At 40.8% G+C, this 25,533-nt stretch overlaps 1 protein-coding gene across 2 annotated transcripts in view; it reads right to left on the reverse strand.

Annotated features, from left to right (window-relative positions):
* Window positions 1-13,443, reverse strand: part of RASGRF2 (Ras protein specific guanine nucleotide releasing factor 2) — a 245,496-nt gene extending 232,053 nt beyond the window's left edge. For both annotated transcript variants that reach the window (XM_058728352.1, XM_058728343.1), the window contains exon 1: window positions 13,156-13,443. In XM_058728352.1, the coding sequence (XP_058584335.1) occupies window positions 13,156-13,443 (288 nt within the window). The remainder of the gene's footprint in view (window positions 1-13,155) is intronic.
* Between the last annotated feature and the right edge of the window lie 12,090 nt (window positions 13,444-25,533).

Below are 25,533 nucleotides of genomic sequence, written 5' to 3' on the forward strand. Positions count from 1 at the left end.
TTTTCATACACAATGCCCAAAATTCAAACAAAATTACAAGGCATGCAGACAACTATTAGCTTATTGCTGATTCCTTGTCCATACTTACCCACAGAGGCCTTGTAACTTTCCAACCTGAAATTCTCATTTTAGGATGAATCAACTTGGACTCAAGAACAAACAAGACAAGGGCCCAAACCTTGCTCATCAAATGGAAAGGTATGTTCAAGAGTGTAGCTAGTCTGGCCTCAGGAGCAAGTATCCCTCTGAGGAGAAGTTGATCTGTTCTGCTACCTAAAGCAAAGCCATTGACTCAAGGGGGCCTTCAATACACAAAAGATTCCCTAAATGTCTGGGCCTGGTTCATTGATGGTTTGGCTAAGCTGAAACCCAGTGGTATTCACTGGGTGTTGTGGCTATTCAGCCTCAGTGCCAGCTATGCAGAAGCAAAAGAAGATGTAGTTACTCTGGTCAGAGGGTAGGACTCATGCTTTTGGGCTGTTGCCATTGGTTAGTTGTTTGGTCTACCACTTGGAAAACTGCAGACAGGAAAATTAAAGAGACCCTTCTTTGGAAACATGAACCTAGGAACAAACCAAGTCTGCTGACTGAACTGTCTGGAGCACTCATGTAGATGCCCATAGGAAGGGCTGTGAACCTACTGGAATCAAGTAGGCTGATTCATCAAGGCTGATGGAGCCTGACTCTGTTTCTAAGGCAGAGGCTACCACTGCAGGGCAGATGTGTGACTCCTGCCACAAGCTGACCTGTTTGTCTCACAATGGAAGAGGCCATGTCACAGGGGTGTTACCTCCTCTCACTCCTGGCAGATTAGCTACATTAGACCTCTGAACCCCTCTCAGGGTACTAAGTGCTGCCTCACCATTGTTCATAATTTTCAGGTTACTGATTAGCTGCTTCCAGCCACACCATTGTGGCCCTTGAAATGAATCTGCGTAGTCAACAATGGATTGATTGTCCACCTCTCTCTTCCTTATTCCCTCCCATTCATACGCTTTAGTAAGGCAGTTTGATCTCTGAAAGTAGGTATTCCAAGAAAGAGAAGAGACCATTCTTTCTTGGCAACTTCCTGGGGAATGATGAGAATAAAAGTAGAAAGAGTTATAGGGCATTATATATTTATGTTTTGAAAACTGAGGATTCCATCTTGAGCACTGTGGATATGATATATTTTTTTTCACTACAGCACCTCCAGGCCAGCCTGGTTGATACATACTCCAAGAGGCAGCAGAGCTGAAAGGGGCATCAGGGACTCAAGCTTAACTCTGGTTAAGTTTGATAAAAGTGCCCTCCCTTAACCCTCTTGGACCTGACCCTTACACATGAAAGGTATAGGTGTAGTAGGGGAGGAATTATTTCGGACCTCAAAAAGTATATGGAAGACAGAACATTATGATTTTTTGTCTTTTAGAATTACCTCTTCAGCCTTCCTCCAAAGGGAAAACACCCTGGCATAGCAATTTGAAACTGCTGCAAGCACATTCGATTTTACTTACTACTGCATCATTTGTGATCCACTTGATTGCACTGACCACAGAGCACCAGGGGAGGGCCCCGGCTCCTGCCCCTTCCACACAAAGCACTTCCAGATATTGTCCCTACCCCCATTCATATCATGGGCAGACAAATGCCATAAATAAAAGGTAATTTATACTACATTAAATTTTTAAACTTCTCTTCATCAAAAGACAGCCCTTTAAGAGAGTAGAAAGGCAAGCCAGGGTAAAAAAACATTTGCACTATATATAATTAACAAAGGAATCATGTCCTCAAATATATTAGAATGAAAAATATGAAATTATGATATTCAAGAATTTTAATGTACAAAAATGGCAATTCATATAGTTTAAATTAATATTTAAAACTCCTACAGATCAGTAAAATAACTCATAAAAATGGGCAAGAGATTGAACAAGCACTTCAAAGCAGAGAAAAATCAAATGGTCAATAAATAATAGAAAAGGTGTTCAACCTCATTATCAGAGAAATGAAAATGAAAACCAAAAGGAGATACTACTACAGACCCATTAGAATGCTTAAATCTAAAAGATCGATAATACCAGGGGTTAGAAAGGATGTAGAGCAACTGGAATTCTACAGTGCTGGTGGGAACATCAACCAATATAAAACTATTTCAGAAAATTGGCTAAAATTACTGAAGCCAAATGTATGTGTGTCCTATGAACCAACAATTTCATTCCCAAGTATATACCCAACAGAAATGCATATGTGTATATGCACCAGAAGACCTGTACAGTAATTTCTGTATCCTTAGTATTTAAAATAGCTTCAAAGTGGGAACAATCCAAATGTCCATCAACACGAGATAAAGAAAGTTATACAGACAGTCCCCAACTTGGAATGGTTTGACTTATGATTTGTTTGACTTTTTGATGGTACAAAAGGAATACACATTCAGTAGAAACCACACTTTGAATTCCAAATTGTGATCTTTTCCTGGGCTACTGGTATGCAGTGTGGTCCTCTCGCATGATGCTTGCTGGTGGCAATGAGCCACAATTCCCAGTCAGCCACGCACGTGATCATGAGTGATAACAACTGATGCACTAATAACCATTCTGCATTCATACACCCATCCTGTTTATTGCTTGCAGTACAGTATTTAATAATTTACATGAGATATTCAACACTTTACATAGAATAAGCTTTGTGATAGATGATTTGCCCAACTGTAAGTTAATATAAGTGTTCTGAGCACATTTAAGGTACGTTAGGCTAAGCTACATTTGGTAGGTTAGGTATATTAAAAGCATTCTTGACTTATGATATGTTTAACTTACAGTGGTTTATTAGGATATAACCCTACTGTAAGTCAAGGAAGATCTTGTATGTTCATCCAGTAGAATACTACAAGAAATGAAAACAAATGGACCACAACATCCAACAACACAGATCAAGCTCACAAAGATGACATTGAGGGAAAGAAGCCTGGCGCAAAGGAGTACTTACTGCATGAGTCCATGATGAAGTTCAAAAACAGGCAAAAGCAATCCCTAATGCTATTAGTAAGGATGGTGGCTTTCTATGTCTAGGAGTAGTGAAGAGGAACAGACATGAGGTTAGTTTCTGGAGGGCTGATCATGTTAATAGTTTGATCTGGGTGCTGCTTACACACAGTCACGTTGCACAAATGCATCAACTGGCATCCTTATAATTCGTGCATTTTTCTCTACATTTGCTATACTTTTTAAAAAGTTTATATTTAATTTATTATTAAAGGAAAAATATTCAAATAATTTTTGAATATTAAAATATTAAAAAGTAAGGGAAAATTATGAGCATGATCCCTAAACAATACAGGAGGTCAATCAAGACCAGAGGACAGAAATTATATTATTGGAAAGATCATATTGATACGGTGAGGGTATAAAACTGCTAGTGAAGGAAGAGAATGCGGCTCATAACGAATTAGTATTAGTTTGATGAAGATAGCATTAACTAGCTTGATGAGTACACTAGACATGTCAATAATGATGTCTATCATGCCCACCAAACTTTCCATAAAACTAACTCACCCACGACCCCTCTAGTTTAACAGCCAACCCATGGACTGGTCAGAGATCAGTCTAGTCCCCAAATACGAGCTGAGCCAATCAGCCCCACTCACGAGCTGAGCTTCGTGAGAAGCAGCATTAAGGATGCCACAGGAGGAAGCACTCATTCTTGCTCTAAACAAGATTCTTCGAACTACACAGCTCTTAAGAGTTTGGAAAATGGACTTCAATAAAGCAAAGAAGAACCCTCAGTAAGAGAATCCCTTATGATTTAATATCCCCTAGAGTGAAGTCAAATCATGAAAATATTTTTACACTATGATCACAGCTAAACAACTGATTTCAAATTTCTTTTCTTTTGGATTTAACACACTGGAATTTATTTAAAAGCTAATTCCACCACCTTTACGTCTTCACAACTACTGTCTTAAGTTTTTTCCTTTATAATGATATCAAAGAAGCAAAAAGATGAGGACCATTATAACAACACACATTAAAACAGAAACACGTTACATCCTCTTTCCAAGATCATTCTTTTGAGAGCCACATTTAGCATAATATTCAGTGCCAAACAAGGTTTGTGCAAAAAAGAAAAAAAATCCTTATTTATAAGTTAAATAATACAATGTGTAGAGGTTGCTTAAAAATAGTCTAGGGGGAGAAAAAGAAGCATGTGTGGAGGGAAACAAAGATCACAAGAAAGAAGAAAGCTGGAGATTACTGAAGATAGATATATTAGCATTCCCTGAACTATTCTATTTTGTGTTAAATTTAAAACATTTCTAAAGAGGAAGGAAAGAAAAAACTTCCTAAATGACCAAAGTAATGAAAACAAAAAGTGGGATGCCTGGGTGGCTCAGTTGATTAAGCGTCCGACTCTTGATTTCAGCTCAGGTCATGATCTCACAGTTTCATGGGATTGAGCCCCAAATCAGGCTCTGCGTGCTGACCGCACAGAACCTGCTTGAGATTCTCTGTCTCCCTCTCTCTCTGCCCCTCCCTCACTCATGCTCTCTCTGTCTCTCTCCAAATAAATAAATAAACTTTAAAAAAAAATAAAAAATAAAATAAAGTAGAAAATCAACAAGGAATTACATTAGAAAGAATTTAATGGAAACACCAGCTGACAAATGTGTAGACTATTCACATGCCATGTTAAGAGCCTGGTGTGGACGACTGCCTGACAACAACCTGATGACGTAGGTACTGTCATGATGCTCGTCTTCAGGCAGGGACCAGGCTTAGAAAGAGACATTGCTGAAGATCACATATAGGTGAGTAGCTAAGTTGAGACAGAAACCCTGGCAATTTCACTCTTGAACTGAGCCATACATAATACTACCATCGGACTTGGAAACTGATAAACCTAAAGTTAAAAGAAAGCAAATTCCTATCAGATGTGAACAGCCTCCTATACCTACACATCATTGACATGGTCTCGGCATGGCTTCCGTGAGGAATTCGGATGCTACTTTCATGATGAGCCGTAGACCAGGTTACCACCTCCACATTCCTACATTGCTATTCCCAGGAAACCTCTTAGCTTTCCAATCTTTCCTCTATTGGACAGCACTAACCCCTCTGTTTACATTAGTCACACAAATGGCACGGGCTCATAAATACAGCTCAGGAAATGAATCAGGCATTGTCTAAATTAAATCAGACCAATGACAAAATAAAACATTTCAGGAATCTGAAAAGAATGCAAAGTACCAGCAATCAGAGTCCCTCGGACTCCTGCTGTTTGTATCATCATGGGTCTCATGCAATATCACATTGGGGAGTATGGGAAGAGCTAATAAAAGAAACTGTGGCCTACATTTAAGAAAAATACAGCACTAAAGGATCGATAAATTTTATTTTGAAGCATAGCTGTTTTAATGTCATTTTATCTGTCTGTGTCTTCTCAGATCTTCCGAGAATTCTAACTTTCATTAACTGACTCTACTCTGATGCTATAAAGTAGACTTTTATAGGACTCCCCAACTTTCTCATGTCTTTCTTTATAGTTCAAAAGAAAACAAACACGATTGAAATAAACACTGATCAACTCAAACTTGTGTGTGTGTGTGTGTGTGTGTGTGTGTGTGTGTGTGCGCTTTTCTGCCTTTTCCTTAAAAGTATATCTGGCGATGGGGCGCCTGGGTGGCGCAGTCGGTTAAGCGTCCGACTTCAGCCAGGTCACGATCTCGCGGTCTGTGAGTTCGAGCCCCGCATCAGGCTCTGGGCTGATGGCTCGGAGCCTGGAGCCTGTTTCCGATTCTGTGTCTCTCTCTCTGCCCCTCCCCCGTTCATGCTCTGTCTCTCTCTGTCCCAAAAATAAATAAAAAATAAAAAACGTTGAAAAAAAAATTAAAAAAAAAAAAGTATATCTGGGGCGTTTGGCATTATTGTGAGGAGTTTTAGGAAAAATGGTTTGTGTCTTTATTTTTCCTTGAATCATAAGTTTTTCACCTTCAAATGTCCCCTCTCAGCCGGTAAAGACAGTTTTGCTACTATTCTTCCTTTCTGATCTTCTACTCTTAATAAACTTCTGCTTGTGGCTCCTTTTCTGTCCACCTCTTCATTCTTTGAAGCTGTGAGACAATGAACTCCAGATACTGAGGTAAAAAGTCCTGCAACGTTTCTTTGGGGGCTCACCTAAGATATCAATGTCTTCTAACTAAGCCGTCGCATATGCAAGAAAAATAAGACGTCCAAGAAAATTTTGCTAGCCCAGATGTTCCAAACACCTCCCCATTATATCGGACCTCTGGATTGACCTTAGAACCTGCTCTGACTGCCCCCTTCAGCAGGAAGCAGTTAAGATCAGTCCTTGTCCCAATTCCTAATGGCAGTTAGAGTCACATGTTCGGAGGGGTGGGGGGGGAGAATATGATAGGAAAAGACAGGATTCAGTAGGCAGAAAGGAAAAGGTTAGGACCTGAGGTCTCTGGATGGGGAAAGCACGTACTTTGGAAGAATGCCGGGAGCATCTGAGCATAGCAAACCCCCTCGGGCTTAAGGTTCCTCTTAAGAATGTAACAGACACCACCTACTCCCCCTCAGGTTCCCTTCAGGGATTTGACAAAAGTCTTACCATGTATGACCCACAAGGAACATTTGGCCATAGACCACCCCTATTAAACCCCTAGGGTCAACCAAAACCCTAACAAACTAAGTCCCTGGTCTGTAGTCGGCGAGCATTCACTTTCGAATGCCCCCTCTCTGTAAAGAGAGCTTTCATACCATTCTTCCTTTCTGATCTTATACTCTTAATAAACTTTTGCCTGCTGCTCAAAAAAAAATTAATTTTTTCAAGTGCCAGTAAAAAAGAAAAGTGAGATTATGTGCTTTCTGCACCTCTGGTCCACCTACTGATACCAATGTTTTCTCAAAGAAAAAAAGAAAAAAGAAAGAAAATTCTGCTACTGTTTTTTTCTAAACAGACACACCATCATGTTTGGCAGAAAAGCTAAAATATACGCTTTGGGCAAAAAAGCTAAAATATACGCTTTGGTGGAGCCAAAATCATGTATTTATAACTTCACAATCGGTTCGTATTTGAAAATTATACCAACTGAAGTATAACAAATAATTTTGGAATAATGGTAAATTTTAGAATAATGACCAAATATTATAAAATAAACAAATGTTTGCGACAGTACTATATTGATACCTAACAAGTATCATTTTCTAGTTTCACTTAAAATATTAACTAATATTTTACTATACACAGTCTTAAATTAAGGTAAGCTTATTTCAAAGAGGAATTCATATAGTGATTAATGAAACAGAATATATAGTCCTGAAAAATAAAACTCCTTAACTTGTAGACAGATTGAATTTACAATTCACATCCTAAAATGTTAATGATATAAATAAAAATCTGTAAACTCCAAAATATGTAACTGCATAACAAATGTTTCATATTTAATGATAGAAGATAACAAACCCAATAAACACACACACATAAGTACATATATCCCTTTCTTATAATATAAATGAACAGGCATGAAAACACAAAGCTAGTTTAAAAGTGTAAAAATTGGGACTTAAGATCTAGTAAGTAAAGCCAAATTGTTTGTCAACCTGTCTTCTTTCATTACAAAATAATCTTAAGGACTAGGTTTTCCTATTCTACAAAATTAAAATTACATTGACCGAAGCATGCATATTTACTGAAAAATATGGACAAAATCACCTTAAACATATCTGCATTAAACACACAGCAATATCAATTGTTTTAACCAACTATTAACATTTGCTTGCTAAAACCAGAAACGTGGTTATTACACATGCTCTACAATTTATCATCACCCAGTGAAAGGAAAATATCTCTATTTTTTAATTCCCAAAGAAATCAAATTATGTTACAATAATATAAATAGTAAGGTTTAGTGTAACCAAAATTAAAATAACTACATGTTGCTAATCCATAGAATTTTTCTTCATTTAAGTTTAAATGAAAGAATGATTACAAAGTTTAAGCAACAAATCATTTCTCCTCCTTAAACTACGTTTTAAAACTTTTTATAACATTTAGTAAATATTTTTATCCCATTTCCCTTCATTTATGTTCAAGAAGCAAAGGTCGAAAAGAAAATATTGAGCTGGTTATTATGCATCAATTAAACAACATGAACTAGACCTAAAATCCACCATCCACACTCCCCACCCTCCACAAGTATTTCAGGCCTTGCGTACAGCTCTGCCTAATTCCATAAAACGATTAAAATCCTCTGCTTGTGGTCAAGTTAGGAAGGCTAAAATGACTGGTTAGTAATGAGGTGACAGGGGAAATCACATAACCTTTAATCCCTTTAAAATTAAATCAACATGTTTAATTCAGCACAAATATGACAAGTATCTACTACTTTAAACCTCCAGAACTACGGAGATCTTTTAGACCAAAAACAACTGACATCAGGGTGAATGGAACACTTAACATTACCAGGAAAATAAGAATAAATGCCGCTTTGCTCCTATATGTCTTGCCTGCTAATAAGCAAGACACATACAGTTACTTAGATGGACCAGACTAACCGGATATGCACTTTCACTTAAGTGCAAATATTTTTACAGATCCCCGATTGAAGGAAATGAATGCCATGCAAAATTGTTTGTTTAAAATTTAAAATTATTTGTTTAAACATAAATCTCATTTTTCTTTGAAAATGCAATGGTCTGCAATTATATTTCTCAAGAATCACAACTGCCCTTTAGTTTTTAAAGGGAAATAAGAATAAACAAAACAGTGATTCACATACTACAATCCCAACCCCCATCCCACTCAGATTTTAAATTTCTTGAAGCTCAATCTATTTAAAAAGTTTCCTTACTAAGGCACTCCTCGAGATGATTCAATCTTCATACCTGGAGCTGGTCTTGGATCATCTCTATATCCCAAAAATGCTGTAAGTCTCAGTGTTAGCATAGGTAAAAACGAATAAAATATTACCAATCTCCAAGAGCTGAAGTGAGGTTCAAATGAGATGTGATAATGGAGACTTACACAGAGCCTGGCACATAGAAGGTACTTACTAAACTCAAATTCCCATTCCCCTTGAACGCCTTTACCTAGAACGAAAAGTTTTTCATTTTACATAAATGGAGATTTTTTTTTAAAGAAATAAGTACCACCAACACACATTTGCAAGAAAAGGAACACTATTTGCAATTTTTTTTTTTTGGCTGAATTCATCTTAATTATATCACCATAACTAAAAGTACCTAAAAAGTAGCCACTATGGAGGGGCGCCTGGGTGGCTTAGTCGGTTGGGTGTCATGACTCAGGTCATGATCTCGCGGTCACGATCTCGTGGTTCTTGGTTCGAGCCCTGCAAAGGGCTCTGTGGTGACAGCTCAGAGCCTGGAACCTGCTTTGGGTTCTGTGTCTCCCTCTCTCTCTTTACCCCTCCCCTGCTCATCCTATGTCTCTATCTCTCTCCCTCTATCTCTCAAAAATAAATAAACATAAAACAAAACAAAAGTAGCCACTAAGGGAACTTGATATGAGAGTTTTGCAATCAATCTCCTAAGAACTTACCAAAGTGAAATCTTTGGGACACTCCTGAAAAAAATGGAGCAAGGCAAATATTCCTTCCACATAGGCACATTTGTAAAGTGAAAAACACCTTTGTTTTTTCTTCTTAACTGGAAGCAGTTTAAAAAAAAACACTTTAACAGTGGTTTAAAATAAAAACCTTAATTTTTTCTTTCATCAACCAACTTCCTTTGAATTATTTAGAAGCAAACCAGTGAGTGTTTTCGTCTTATGACTTACCTTAAAACACAATTAAACAGAATTTAAGAATCATTTGAAGGATAAGTACCATTTAAACTGACAAGAATGATTATAGGCATTTTATAGCAAAAACTGCATTAACTATAGTAACTGTCAATGACATTACATCGCCCTCCAATGTAAATAAGAATGTCTCTGTTCTTTTCTTTTTTTTCTTTTTTTTTCAACGTTTATTTATTTTTGAGACAGAGAGAGACAGAGCATGAATGGGGGAGGGTCAAAGAGAGGGAGACACAGAATCCGAAACAGGCTCCAGGCTCCGAGCTGTAAGCACAGAGCCCGACACGGGGCTCGAACTCACGGACTATGAGATCATGACCTGAGCCGAAGTCGGCCGCTTAACCGACTGAGCCACCCAGGCGTCCCTAGAATGTCTCTGTTCTAGCGATGATGTTGGTTTGCACATCTGCTAACCTATTAGAATGTCCACTTTGATCACGTGCTTGTCCTTAGCTTCTCAGATTTAGTATTTATTACTGAGAATGGTAATCTTTAAATCTTATGAAATAGTCTGTCACATCCTCTACACAGCAAAAGCTCACGCTGCTGTTACAACATTAGAAACAGGAGATACCATTATTGAAAGGCAACTTGAAATCTTCTTAGCCCAACTCTTAATTTCTAAATATTAAGAAACAAATTTCATTCACAGAAAGAAAAAAAAAAAAAAAACCACAGAGGAACTGTTAAGAAATTTGCATACGGAGGTCACAGCAACATGGTGGAGGAAAACCACTCTGCCTCCCTAAATTTCATTTCAAGCCCTGATCTTCAACTATGTTTATGCGTTTGACAGAGACATTTATTCGGAAAGCTCCAGAAGGATATTTGGAGATGCAAACCTTAAGACAGTCCCTGTTCAGTGCCTCAACTTCCCCAGTTTCAAGTCTAGGTGCTTGAGAAGATGGGAGCACACAGCAACATAAATTAACTGAAAGGGAACCCAGTGCATAAACTATAAGCTCAAGGTAGAAGGTTTCTTTTTGTTTCCTATCTTTGCAATTTCTTCTTAATTCTTCAAACACAGCCAGACAGGCAGTACTACAGAAAAGCATCAACCTGCTAAACTGACCTAAGTCAGGCAGGCATGGCTAACAGAAGACACAATTTGACAGATTTCCCAATCCAACTCCTGTGTACCTCAGGTGTCTTCACATGGACCAAAGGTTCTCATTTCTATCCTCTTAAAGATGTACAGAATGAGTGAGAAATACTCATAACTTGTATGACAACAGAATTTTTTTTTTACTAGGATGACTTGCTTAGGATTTCCATTAGAAAGTGGCATAAAAGTCAAACTATTTGGAGATTACCTTTATTTACTAAAGTGTGGTATAAAGAAAACTGTCCAGAAGAGGACAGTACAGATATTTTCCAAGTAGAAAAATATTGGTTTTCATATAATGTTAACTGGTCAGCCAGCCAGACAAGTTCCAACAAGTAACATCTTACCACCCCCAACTCAAAAAAAGAAAAAAGTAGTGGCTAGCTCCTGATATTAGTATAAATACAAAGAGATAACCTAATTTGGAATTAAGTCCTAATTTGGAATAAATTCCAAATTAGTCCTAATTTGGAATAAGTTAATGATATATTCAGGGTATTTTCTTTCACACATAATAACATTTAAGAATCTAGGGTAGCTCAGTCGGTTAGGCGTCCAACATTGGCTCAGGTCATGATCTCGAAGTTCCTGGGTGCAAGCCCCCTGTGGGGCTCTGTGCTGACAGTTTAAGGCCTGGAGCCTGCTTTAGATTCTATGTCTCACGCTCTCTCTCTTCCCCTCCCCCACTCATGCTCTGTGTGTGCCTCTCTCTCTCTCTCTCTCTCTCTCTCAAAAATAAATAAACATTAAAAAAAAAAAAGAAAAAGAACCTATTAGTTATGGCTCCGGTGGGGCCTTGGAACACATACCTTTTTTTAAAAAAAATCTCACCAACAGAAAAAAAAAATAGATACTGAAACAAATCTGTTTCCTCAAAACCCTTTTCCTTCTCTTAATTTAAATTAAAAAATGTAGAACTTGAAACTTCAACTTATATTTCCAGTATCTACATCTACAAAATAGGAAATCAGTTTTTCAAAAAACCATGTCCCCAAAAACCAAAGAGGATATTTTTTAAATTTCAGATTTATATGCGCTATAACAAGTTTAATCAAATAAGTCTGTTAATGATTTATAGTGAAACCGAAGTGGGGAAAAAAAAAAAAAACCTCCTGGTTAATCTAGTTTGAACTCCTCTTAATTTTACACATTGTTTTATAAGCCTCAGGGGTTATGCAGGCATCTTATTCATCATCCCATCGCTAGCGCCTCCCACAGCCACTCTCTTGCGGGAGAAGCTGTTCGGTCTAACTTGCTGCGAAAATTCAGCTGCGAAACATTTTTATGCAACAGCGAAAACAATCGGCCTCTTTTTTTCAAGGTGGACATCTAGAAGCGAAGTGAGAACGTTTGAGACCATAAAATTAGTCTGCTCTAACTTTAATAACCAAATGGTGATTGAAAAAAAAATACAAATTTCGTATTTGCAGGAATGGGGGGAGGGGAGAGGGCAGGAGGTACTAAACCTAGAGGGGCTTTTGTCCTCCCCGAGTGCGAACACAGCAAAACTAATAAAATTATGACCCGGAATAAAAAGGTCACATTTATTTTCAAAGCATTCATTTAAAAGTACAGAGAAGCATTCTTTAAAAATGCCCACATGTTTAAACGTAGCAGGAATGTGGCTAGCAAATACTAATCCTGAGGGAAATGGATTCACATTTACCTTCATAATTAGACCCAGCAGGTCAAATGTTAGCAAGGTAAACGGACATAAACCACAAAAACAGATTGAAAACGGCCAACAGAAAGTTCCTGTCCTTTCCTGGGAGCCCCCGTTTCTTCCTTACACAACCACCCATCAAACATGTGCAGGCAAAAAAAAAAAAAAAAAAAAAAAAAAACAGACCTACACGCACCAGCCGGGTAAGGGAGAAACCAAACTTTCCCAAATAAGTTAGTTCCGTCTTCCCAATCTAAATCCAACAGGTGTCAACCCACGTCACCACAGAAAATCCTTCCGAACAAGGTCTAGCGAAGCAACGGATGGTTCGCAATGCAAAGAGCCGACCTCTTTCAGGGTCGCGAAAGAAACAAAGCGGGGCCTCAGTGCCGATTACAAGGAGGTGGGGGAGAAAAGGGGATGGAGATGGGGAGGCGCGTGCAGATGTCCTGCCCCCGACACCGCAGGGGAACCTAGGATCTCGGAGCACGGTTCCCGCGTTCTGTCGAGCCCTAGACCTCGAGGGTTGGAACAGGGAGTTCCACGGCGGGAGGGAGGGAGACAGAGGAAGAAGGGCGTATGGTACCTGCTTGTCCAGCGCGTCCCGGGCGCCGGCCGGCCCGACCCCGGCCCTGGGCGGCGCGGGCGTCCGCTCGCAGCTGCAGCCCTCCAGGAGATACATGCCCGCCGGGCGGCCGCTCTGCTCGCCCTCGAAGTAGAAGAGCACATTCTGGTAGAGAGCGAACCACTTCTCGTGCCAGCGGCTCGCCTCGGCTGCCTTCTTGCTCAGGAAGCCGCGCTTGGTGCCCTCCTTTCGGGCCAGGAAGGCCAGGTACAGGGCGTGCCCCTCGTTGTAGCGCACGCTCTTCTGCATGATGAGGGCGCGGGGGGCTCACCGCTGCCTCGAAGCCATCTCTCCGCCAACTCGCCCCAGGGCGCGCCCGCTCCGGTCCGGGCTGGCGAAGGGCGCCCCCTTGCCTGACGCCGAGCGCAGGGCACCCCGCCGCCCTTCGAGGCGTGGCGCCTCGCGGATCCGAGGGGCTCCCGGCTGCGGCCAGGGCACGTTCTCGACCGCGACCGCCGCCCTCCTGGCCGACCGAAGCCCGGGGAGACCCCGACGCCCGCGCGGAAAAGTGGCCCCGAGAGGGCGCCCGGACCCGTCTCCGCTTCGCCTGAAGTTGCGGGAGCCGGAGCCCCGCGGCGGTCTGGGGCGGCGCGACGCGCGGCAGCCCGAGGAGGACTGTCCTCGGGCAACTGGCTCCGGGAAACAGAAGGTAAAACGTCACGTGGGAGATCAGCTGTAATCGGCTTGGAGACCGATTTAAAGGGCAAAGTCGGCGCGGCGGCGGTGACGGCGGCGCAGCCCGCTCGCCCAGGCGCGCGCAGTGCCTCCCTCGCCGGGCTGGCCGGCTGCTGCCTCTGTTTCCGCGCCGCGATGGGGCGGAAAGCCGGGAGGTGCAGGCGCGCGGCGGCAGCACTCACCCGCTCACACGCGCGCCCGCACGCCCAGACGAGTATATACACTCACATGCACACAACACACTGACACAACGTGCAGGTCGAAACACAACGCTCGCATTTTCACAATTACACCCTCACAGGACGTTCACAGTCATACAAACAAGAATACACATACACACAAATACACAGTCGTAAACTCAGTCACACTCCTACACACACAATACTTCCACAGAAAATTATGCAATCATATAAAAACAAATACAACCACAATGAGCACTTCACACAAAAATACAAACTTGCTTGCATGCAATTAGACACTTACCCGGGCAACTACATACGTGCACACACTTATACACTCACCCAAACACACGCATTTACCACACAAACCAACCATATACTTATATACACACTCGCCCAAACTCACACACAAAATGGACATTTACACATATATACACTCAACATACACACACTCATAGCATTACACATAAATACACGTGCGCAACTTATTTATACTCATACATTCACAGTAATACACACACATATCATCATACACAAATACACACAGGGAGCAAACTCAAAACACATTCACTCAAAAAAACATACGCAAACATACTCATACACAAACACTCAGAAGCATACAAATATACATTCGTGCAAATTCACACTTTCACAAACCCATTCACACAAACTCACAACTCACCTGCACATCCATACACTCACACTCAGCCATCCATGCATTTCCATAGCCGTAGGTGGAGTCACAGGGTGGCTTTACATAATGGACAACCTTGACGTTTCCTCTTGTACTTGCATTGTTGTATTTAAAACCGGAGGAGAAGGTTAATGAGGGCGACCCCCTGTTCCTAGATGCTGTTGGTCCCTTCTCAATGCCTGTGATTTCTCAGGATTAAGATGAAAGAAACTAAATTTTAAGCAGAGTTTTCAACCAGAAAAAAATACCCAAACAAGGGAGACTTGCTGAGCCCTGCCAGAATGTCTCCAGAAGTCATGCTGTCTTAGATTCACTAGATACCCTAGCTGGGACTGGAATGCATTTGATTAACAAATCTCACAAGTACGACCAGACAACCGAGACCCCTATTATAAAATGTAAGTGGAAAAGAAATAACGTGCCCAGCAGCTGCAGAAGAAAGCTAGTGAAAGCCCCAGGGAGTGCCAGTATTTGATTCTACTATATATACTTTTTATCCCCATTAGTCACTTATCATAAAAATAGTTTGCCATGAAGTGTTTATTGTTAAATTTTTTTTTAATAAAATAAAATCCTTTTCCAGACCATGAATCTGCAACAATACACCTGCCTTGTGCCACAAGTTGTGTGTTCATAAATTGATGGCCCAGGGGTTCTGCCTGTTCCATAAGTGCTGTTTTTGCAGAATATTTTAACTCTGCCTCACTGAGCAGCTGAGTGTTTTTTCCATTTTACCTAAAAACAAAAACAAAACACTTTCACTATTAAAAATTATACAATAGAGAAATTGCCATTTGAATTTACAGTGTGAGAGCAGTGGTCATTTCTCTTTGCACATTTTTAAATGTCTTAGCGACAGTGCTGTGCTAATTTGGGTTTCACCCAGCTGGGAGCTTGCATTGTTCTTTAGAGCAGATATAGTACAGAAACAATAAATAAACGTGGACATTTATTCTAGATGAGGAGGAGATGGCAATTGCTTCAGGAGGCCTTTTATTTCCTTCTCTGTGGTCCAGTCCCAGGTCTGAGAATCATGAGTTGATACCTGTGTAGCTGATGGGCCCCATTGTTGAGTGGAAACCATTAGTGTGTGAACTCAGTACAAAAACAATTTGCAATGAGTATTCAAACCTTCTAGCCACTTGTGGTTTTTCTCCAGATGTGAAACACTCTTTCCCTAATAAACAATGTCTCTGGTGTGGAGGCTAATTTCAGTACTAACTGATCTTTTCTTTCTACTCAAATGTCCTTTGGATTTGAACCACACGAAGTATTCACCTCAGCCTCTTGTCTGTCATCACTTCCTACCCTGTAAGATGTTGTAGCTGTCATGGCCCCCCTGACAGTGACAGAAGGGAGCTCTGGCTTCCTCTGAAATTTGGCTCCGTGATCTTTGTTGGTTTTAATTATGGAAATTCACTGTGAGAAAAATTGATTGATTGATCACCTGTTTCTGTCCTCAAACTTAGGTGATGTAGAAGATACAGAGAAAAGACAGTGCTCTAGTCCTGGTGTGCTCAGTCTATTAGGAATAGGAATTAATGTTTAGATGTTTCTCACTTGCCTATCTGCTTCTTCAAGACAGGGCTATAAACCCAGAAGCACCCAGTAGGAGAGCTTATATGCACCTGGCACACAAGTCATTATTACAAAAAGTTATTACAGTAAGTATTTCCTAAATTAATATACTATTTGGCCACTGAATTGTTAGAGGGCACACACATTTGCAAATATTAGATCATTTTGCAAGACTGAATGGAAACAACCAGAAATCCCAGGACAATCTAGAGAAGAAGTATCCTGTGGGGTCTGATGGGCATTGGTGGGCCTTTAGCCTCCTTCATTCATAAGGAAGCTGCTTCCCTGGAATGATGCCATCTTGAAACACCAAGGGTCAGGAGGTTATGTAAATGAGGATGCTTTTTCCCCAGCTGATCAAACAGGTTGGCTAAAGGGACTATGTTCCAAGTGGGTGGGAGCAAAGCTCTTCTGTGAATTCATTGTTTTTCCCTCTTGCATTTTATGGACTCTTTCCCCGAAAAGGTCAGTTTAAGTTGATTTTCGAGGGCAACAAAGCATTTCTCACTGATAACAGTGAAAGGGTCTTTTTTTTTTTTTTGCCTTTTCTAGTCAAGGTATAAGAAAAAAATTAGCAATTAACTGCCATATCTGGAATAAGTTCCCTTCCTCTATTATTTGTAGAGGGAGAAGTTATCCAGATAATTTGACAAAAAAAGGGAAAGAGGGAGGACAATTTTTATCTGATGTCCAAAAACTATTCAGTTTGGGAGGCAGGGAGCTGATTTCCACAAATGTAGAATGTATTCTATAGCTTTTCAAAATCCCTAAATCATACATGTGATGACACTCCAGGAGAGGGCCCTGGGAGCAAACTACCATTCAGAGATTAGGAAGAGGAGGAGGACAGCAGGAAAAAAAAAAAAAAAAAGTGAACAAACAGAAGGCAGGGAGGGAGGGCCTGCAGAGTGTAGTGTCCCAGAAGCCAAGTGAAGAAAGTATTTGAGGAAAGAGCGAGTGAGCTTGTCAAGTTCCCACAACTGGTGGTATAAGCCCTTGAGTCCACATCTTGCAATTGTTACTGCCTGTCCAAATGGTCACACAATGAAGCTAAATGACTCCTTAGGCAACGAATCCCTTTATCCTGCTGAACTGCACAAAAGCCCCTGAGCAAATTTCTTGGTAGCTCTGTAACATCATTCTAGACGTGCTATAGTTGCAGATGGTGTAGGCGCAAGCTGTATACCTTGGGGGCAGAAGTAGAAAAGGAGTAGGGGAGGCTGTGGGAGTGATGTGAAGACCATACCAATTTTCTGCCTCCTAGGAGTTAGAGACTTGGATTCTCTTTAGGCGCAGAAACTGTTCCTTCAAGAGAACTCCTGGAATAGGTGCCCTTAGTTCAGAAATATAAAGCAAATACCTTTTCACTCTGGGAGAAAACTGAAAGGATCTGAATGCAAGTATTTTGGCTCAGAAGCTCAGTATTTTTTCGTAATACACATTATTGTGTGCATAACTACTCTGACATCTCTTTTTCTTCTGGCAGGAACTGGCTAGATGTATAGATGAAAGCACTAGTCCTTCTTCCTAGCATGGTGAAGACTTCCTAACATGGAGAAGACTTCCTAGCATGGAAAAGACCCTTAGGTTTTGGCCTAAGGGATGCTGAGCAAGGAGCTGAAGGGCACCTCCTTGTAGGTCTGGTCATGATCATCTCTGCTCTTTCTCCTTATAGTTGGTAAGAGTAAAGACCACATGTTGAAGTCAGCAGAGCTACAAGACAGAAGGAGCCAAGGTCCTGGAGTCATTGGCTGGCTGAGTGCCAGGGGGAGTATAACCCAAGTGATGATATAACATAAGCAAAACATAAACTTTTGTGGTGTTAAATCCCTGAGATACTGGGTTTCTCATTACACTTTCTAGTGTTAATTTCCTGACTGTTACACTTCTCCATGGATTTAAACTGCACACTATACTACAAACTGTTCTTTGTACTTTTTAAAACCAGGCTTATTGTGATTATGATTGACTTACAATTAACTGCGCAGATTTAAAGAATACTATTTGATAAGTTTTAACATATTTGTATACCCATGAACTATGGCCACAGTCAATATAGCAAACATCTCTATCTCCCTTTGGAGTCTCCTCATTCCTCTTTGAAATCCCTCCCCTCCTATTTCTCCTTGCCCTCCTACCCCCATACAACCACTCGTTATTTCGTCACTGTGAGTCAGTTTGCTTTTCCTAGAAGCCTATATAAATGTACTGATGTACTCTTTTTATCTAGCATCTTTCACTTCGCAGAATGATTTTGGATTCATCTATTTTGATGAGTGTTATCAATAGCTTGTTCCTTTTCATTGCTGAATAGTATTTTAATAATAGCACTGAGGGGATAAACAGTGGGTAAACACATTTGTTTATCCATTTTTCTGTAGATGAACATCTGGGTTGTCTTTTGGATTAATCCAAGGACATTAAGATTTTCTCTTGTGTTTTCTTTTAGAATTTTTCTGGTGTTAGCTCTTACATTTAGCCCTATCCGTTTACACTATCCTAATCCAATGGTATAGGGTATGAGTTGTGGTTCATATTTTTGCATATGGCTATCCAACTGTTCTAGCACCATTTCTTAAAAAAATATTCTTTCCCTATGGAATTGCCTTGGCATCCTTGTTAAAAATCAATTGGCTATACATATGTGAGTCTATTTCTGGACTCTATCCTGTTCCATTGATGTATAGCTTTATATATATATACAAATCTACATTGATGTATATCTTTACAGCAATCTCACACTGTTTAGATTATTTTAACTTTCTAAAAACTTAAAATCAAGTCATTTAGGATTTTCACCTTGTTTCTTAATTTTCAAAATTGTTTTGATTATTCTAAATCTTTTGTAATTTTTTGTAAATTTTAGATTCAGCTTATACATTTCTACAAAAAAAAGTCTTGCTGGAATTACATGGGAATTGGGTTGAATCTGTAGGCCACGTTGGGATGAACTGTTATCTTAACAATGTTGAGCCCTCCAATCCATGAACTTGGTATATATCTCCTTTTGTTTAGGTCTTCTTTAATTTCTCTCAGCAGTGTTTTGTTAGTTTTCAGCACATGGGCCTTGCACAACTCATATAATTTATCTCTAAGTATTTCATATTATTTGGTGCAATGGTGTCTTATCTCAGGCTGCTCTAACAAAATACCATAAACTGAGTGGTTTATCAACAAACAAAAAAGTTTATTTCTCACAGTTGTGGAAGCTAAAAGTCCAGTGTCATGGTGTCAGCATGGTTGGGTGAAAGCCCTCTCCCCAATTCCAGTTGACTGACTTCTTGTATCCTCACATTGCACAGAGAGAGAGCAAGAGAGAGAGCACTCCAGCCCTGGTCCCTTTATCACCTTATTAGTACACAAATCTCATTCATGAGAGTTCTACCTCCACAACCTAATAATCTCCCAAAGGCCCCACCTCCAAATACCATCCCATTGGAGGTTAAATTTCAACACATGAATTCTGGGGAGACACAAGCATTCAGTGCACAACAAATAATAAATCACATTCTAATTTATTTTCTGGTTGTTCAATGATAGTTATATAGAAATAAAATTGATTTTCATATACTGGTTTTTTTTTTAGTAATCTCTGCATCCAATGTGGGGCTCAAACTCATGACCCTGAGATCAAGAGTCACTTGTCTTCTGACTGAGCCAGCCAGGAGCCCCGATATACTGATCTTATATCCTACAACCTTGCTATATTCACTTACAAGGTTTTGTAACCTTTTCACAGTTTAGGATTTTCTACAGAGACAATGCTGTCTGTTAATAAACATAGTTTAATTTTTCCCTTTTATATCAGTATGTCTTTAATTTCCATTTCTTGTCTTTTGCCCTGGCTAGGGCCTCTAAAAGACAATGTTAAATAGATGTAGTGAAAGTGCACATCCTTGATGGTTCCTGATCTTAGAAGGAAATAATTCAGTCTTTTCACCATTAAGTATGATTTTAGCTGTAGATTTTTAATAGATGCCCTTAATCAGGCTGAAGAAATTTCCAGTGATTCCTGGTTTGCTGCGAGTTTGGTTTTTTTTTTTTTTTTTTAGAAAACCATGTTCGAATGCAGAATTTTGACAGATGCTTTTTCTGATATTCATAGGGTTTTTCTTTTTTAGTTCACTTTGGTGAAGAAATAGTTGATTTTTAAATTTTTAAATAAACATTAAAACATCTCCTTGCATTCCTGGCATAAACTCTACTTCATCATGATGTATTATCTACTATTTATCCCATTCAGTGTATTTTTTAAATCTCAAACACTGTATATTTCATTTCTAAAGTTTGATTTGGGTCTTTTTGTCTTCCATTTTCCTCTTCATCATTCTCATGCTTTCTTCTACCTCTTGAGCATATGGGGTATGTTTATAATAGCTGTTTTAATGTCCTGCTCTACTAATTTTGTCATTTATGTCATTTCTGGCTCTGCTCTTACTGCTTGCATATTCTCCTTCCTATGAGCCACTTTTGCCTGCTACTCTGCCATTTTTGGTTAGATGCCAGATATTGTGAATTTTACCTTTTGAGTTCTATTGGTCTTGTTTGTTTGTGTATTATAATATATCCCTTTAAGTATTTTTTACTCTGTTCTGGAACCCAGTTAAGTAAATTGAAAATGTTTGATCCATGTGAGACTTGCTTTTAAGCTTTTTTAGGTAGGCCCAGAACAGCTTTTAGTGTAGGTTAATATGGCCTACCCATCTGAGCAATCTACTTCATACCCCATGAGTTAGGAGACCTTTCCATTCTGACTTCTAAGAAGTGGTGTAAGCTCTGGGGATTTTTCCTCCTGCTTCTTTCTGGAGGTTCTTTTTCTGACCTTAGTCTGTTGCATCCACACGACTCCTGAAACAGAATGCTACGGGCACCAGTGACAGTCACAACAAAGTTCATTACAATGAGAGGCAAGGCTGACCGATCGGGACCAACACTCTTGATAAGAGTGCGGCCCCGAACAGCCGGGGGACAGAGTTTTTATAACCGATCACATCGTTTTATCATCACCTGGGAACAGAACAAAGAAACAGGTTCCAGATGAGTTAGAAACAGTTGCCTAATGAGGTGTTTACTTTAGACTTTCTGCCTCTAAGTTGCAACCAGTGGATCTCCTTGACCCTGCCTCTGATGCTCTTTTCTTTGAACTTTTGTTTCCTTAATTGGTGAAGCCTAATTTACAAGGGTATGAGGCGTAGTTTACCAGAGCAAAGCAAGGCTGTTATCTCTTAACCTTCAGTGTCAACACAAAGCTGTTATTTTTCAAGCTAAGCATTAGCTCTACACTACAATTTAACCCTTACAAGTCATATTCTCTCATGTATGAACTAGTCAGGACACAGCTGAATACTGGAGGGGAACCTTCTGCAGATTCAGAGCTCTCTCTTTAAGCAACTGTCTCCCGCCTAGCAGTCTGTCCAGTGTTTTCTAGCCGCTGCTTTTCTGAACTCTAAATCTTGTCTCTTCAAGTCATTTAGACCAGCAGGCTTCCTCTGGGTTCTCACTCGCAGTGCTGTAGCCTGGCTACTCTCTAGGCTGCAAGGTGAGGCACTTGTAGGGCTCGTCTCGTTTGCTTCCTTCACTTAAGAATCACAGTCCTTTACTGCCAATTGTCCCATGTCTGCAAACCACTGTTTTGTATATTTTGTCCTATGTTTTAGTTGTTTAAGGTAAGAAGTTGAAGTTCTGTCTTTGCTCTTGAGAAGTTAATTGACAGTTGCTCAGAGATGAGGAAGAGTTCATGTTACTGGGATTTCTACAAAGGAAACTTTTTTTTTGTAGGAACTTTAGCCCTCATGTAGAAGTGACTGAAAAGGAGCCATACCAAGCTCAGCCGGCACTCACCGTGGCTTGGAGTATTGATGTCCTACCTACCCGAGGTGTGCTATTTTACACTGAAGACCACAGATAGCTCATGTTGACTTTAAGTCCCAGTAGAGTCTTAAAGCAAGCCCTTGGGGCAGGACATGGTTTTTTCCACAAATAAGAGCAAATCTACCTTCCACAGAATCATCCTGAGAGGAGGTTGATGTCATAAGAAATGACAGCCAGAGAGGGAAAACTTGGATTGAAAGGAAAGAGAAACTCCTTCTGTACCAGGGAACTCCTGAGTTAGTCTCCAGGTTAACATCTGCATTCTCTGTCTTCTGCTTCCTCTCCCCCGCCCACCTCCAGTTCTCTGTTGTTCTGAGGAAAGCTACAGAAAGATCTATTCCATGCTTGTAATCGACTGGCAAAGGCGAGCTTGCCCCTGCCAACCTCCATTCCCACTGGCCAGAATTGCAAGAAGGTGGTTTCAGCTTCACGGGGATAACAGACCAAAGGCCTGGGCTGGTAACCCAATGAGGAGGCTGGAGGAAGACACCATGTGCAGACCTCTGTGTGAACTCTCAGAGTGGCCTCCTAGCAATAATAAGGAAACATTTTAAGGAGGGGAAGTTTCTACAGTAAACCAGATGGGGGCAGGGAAGAATGATAGGTAGTCTAAATATTAATGGACATGTTCCTTACTTACCATCTCTGACTGTTGGTGCCTAGATATACTCACACACACACACACACACACACACACACACACACACACACAGAGCTAGGTAAACTGGCCCAGGTATCATTGGAAGTGCACAGGGATATCCTTTGGGTTGACTGAAATCAAAATGCCTTCCCTAATACACAGAACACACACACAGGGACACTCAGGTATGCAAGATCAAAGGTTTTCAATCTTATCTGCATATTGGGATCATGTAGGAGCTTTTAAAAAAGACCAGAGATAGTGCCCACCCCCAGAAATTCTAATTCAAATTAGCCTGGGGTATAGCCGAGATATCTGCATTTTCAAAAGTGCCCAAGTAGTTCTAATGGCTGGCTAGGGCTAAGAAGTCCTGGTCTGTGCCTTTGAAGCACATCTCCCTGAGCTGCACAAAACCATTCATCTCATGTGGGCCCCACATATTAGAACAACTTGCTGTGTTCCTCTTCATTTTCTCTCCTCTCTGGCCAGGGTCCACTGCAGGTTGCCTATAACCACTGCTGTGCTCACACTCCTCACCCTCTCTTTTCCTATTCGTCTTCTCTACCCCTTCTATTGGGTTATTTCACCCATACCCACAGCTCTGTGGGCCAAAAAGCTAACCTCACACAGCCATGGACAGCCCATCCGAGAGGCACTTCCCTTCTGGGCATCGACCTCCACATGCAGAGAGCTGCTCTCCATGTGGCTGGCAGCCTGGCCCACCACAGCACACTGCCTGTGAGACTCAGAGCCTCACCTCTGCCCTGCAACTTGTCTTCATAGGGTGACCACCTTGTCCCAGTTTGCCCAGGACTCTCCTGGGTTTAGCATTGGAAATCCTCCATCCTGGGAAACCCCAAAGTGCCCAAGAAATGGGATGCTTGATATCCCTAACCCTGGTGTCTGTGCCTGACTTCTTTGTTCCCAAAACAAAGCCCATTTGTTTCAAGCCCATTTAAAGTTCAAGTCCATCTGAATACATGAAGGTAGAAGTGACAATTACCGGATGACCTAAGGCTTACCATGCTGGAGGTTATCATCAAATCCTTATGCAGTTAAATTTCCATAGTTTATTTTAAATGGTAAAATTGTCATAGTCTGAAGCAGTAAATGTGTCAGTCAAAAACACATATAGAGGAGCATATGCTTGCCTGAGGCAAATAAAATGAGATTCTGGAACTGCTACTCAGCTCTCAAGTAGTATGAGAAGATAATTTTAAAATGTGGATTATTATTTTTTGCTCAGGATTTGGTAAAAGTTTTGAAAAAATATACAAAGAATAACAATGTGTGTGTACTTAATATTTGAAAAAGACATCAGTCACCACCACTAGCAAAACACGCGCTCTGGGTTGATCCACCAGAGGTGGACTTTGGTGCTCCAGCCCTGGCAGGGGCTAAGAAAAAACATCTGAACCAGAAAATGCTGTGAGGGACAGAGTGACGCTCACTGGTTCAACACAAAATCCAGAAGTGGCAGTGCACACGGGCAGGGTAGGCCTCTGAGGGACACTGAGCAAGAGAAATTCCACCATCAGTGAGTGAGTCATCACTTTATCATTACTGTGCCCCTGTGTACTTTGTAAAAATGCAAATACTCCTACTAAGGGTACACACCTTTCTATGAATGGATTTCTTAGCTCGTATTCCTTTTTTTTAATGTTTATTTTTGAGAGAGAGAGAGAGAGAATGCACATGAGCAGGGGAGGGGCAGAGAGAGAGGGAGACAAGATCCAAATTGGGTTCTGTGCTGACAGTAAAGAGCCTGATGGGGGGCTCGAACTCAAGAATCTTGAGATCATGACCTGAGCCTAAGTCAGATGCCTAACTGAATGAGCCATGCAGGTGCCCCTTGTATTCCTTTTTTTTTTTTTTTTTTTTTTTTTTTTTTAGCATGGAGCCCAATGCTGGGCTTGAACTCATGACCCTGAGATCAAGACCTGAGCTGAAATCAAGAGTGAGCCACCCAGGTGCCCCTAAGCTTATATTCCTTCTTAATAAGAGAAACTGCAGCAGGAAAGCCCTGGATCAAAAGCAGTAACAACTGGAGAGGGGAAGGGGAAAAAGAGGTGGAGTGCAGTATTAAATTCTAGTACTCACCTACCCTACCCCTGGGTCAGGTCCCTGCTCTCACCTAGAAAGCCCCACCATCTGACAACTCTGGGAAATCCAATCTTTTCTGCAGAGGTGACTACACCCCACCTGTACCCTGAGCCTGGGACCCTTCAACCTCCTCTGAAGTCCAAGTGGCAATTAGTAAGACATAATTGACAACCAATTTTGTATTCCAAGAAACACCTCTTGAAATAGGACTTAACTTTTTTGTGGTCAATAAACTTTCATATACTTATATTTTATCTTGCTAGTCAGATTGCGACCTTTTTTTTTTTTTTTACATTTATTATTTTTGAGAGAGAGGGACAGAGCACTAGATGGGGAGGGGTAGAGAGAGAGGGAGACACAGAATCCGAAGCAGGCTACAGCCTCAGAGCCATCAGCACAGAGCCTGACGCAGGGCTCGAACTCACAAACCATGAGATCGTGACCTGAGCCGAAGTCAGCCGCTTAGCTGACTGAGCCACCCAGGCGCGCCTAAGATCGCGACCTTTCTGAAGAGCGATCCTAACTGACTGATCCATCTTCCCTGTAAGGTGTTGCAAAGGGCCTTGGCCCAGGCAGACAGTGTTTGATAACTTTTAGAC

The sequence above is a fragment of the Neofelis nebulosa genome, chromosome 1, assembly GCF_028018385.1.
Source record: "Neofelis nebulosa isolate mNeoNeb1 chromosome 1, mNeoNeb1.pri, whole genome shotgun sequence".
Classification (NCBI taxonomy): Eukaryota; Metazoa; Chordata; class Mammalia; order Carnivora; family Felidae; genus Neofelis; species Neofelis nebulosa.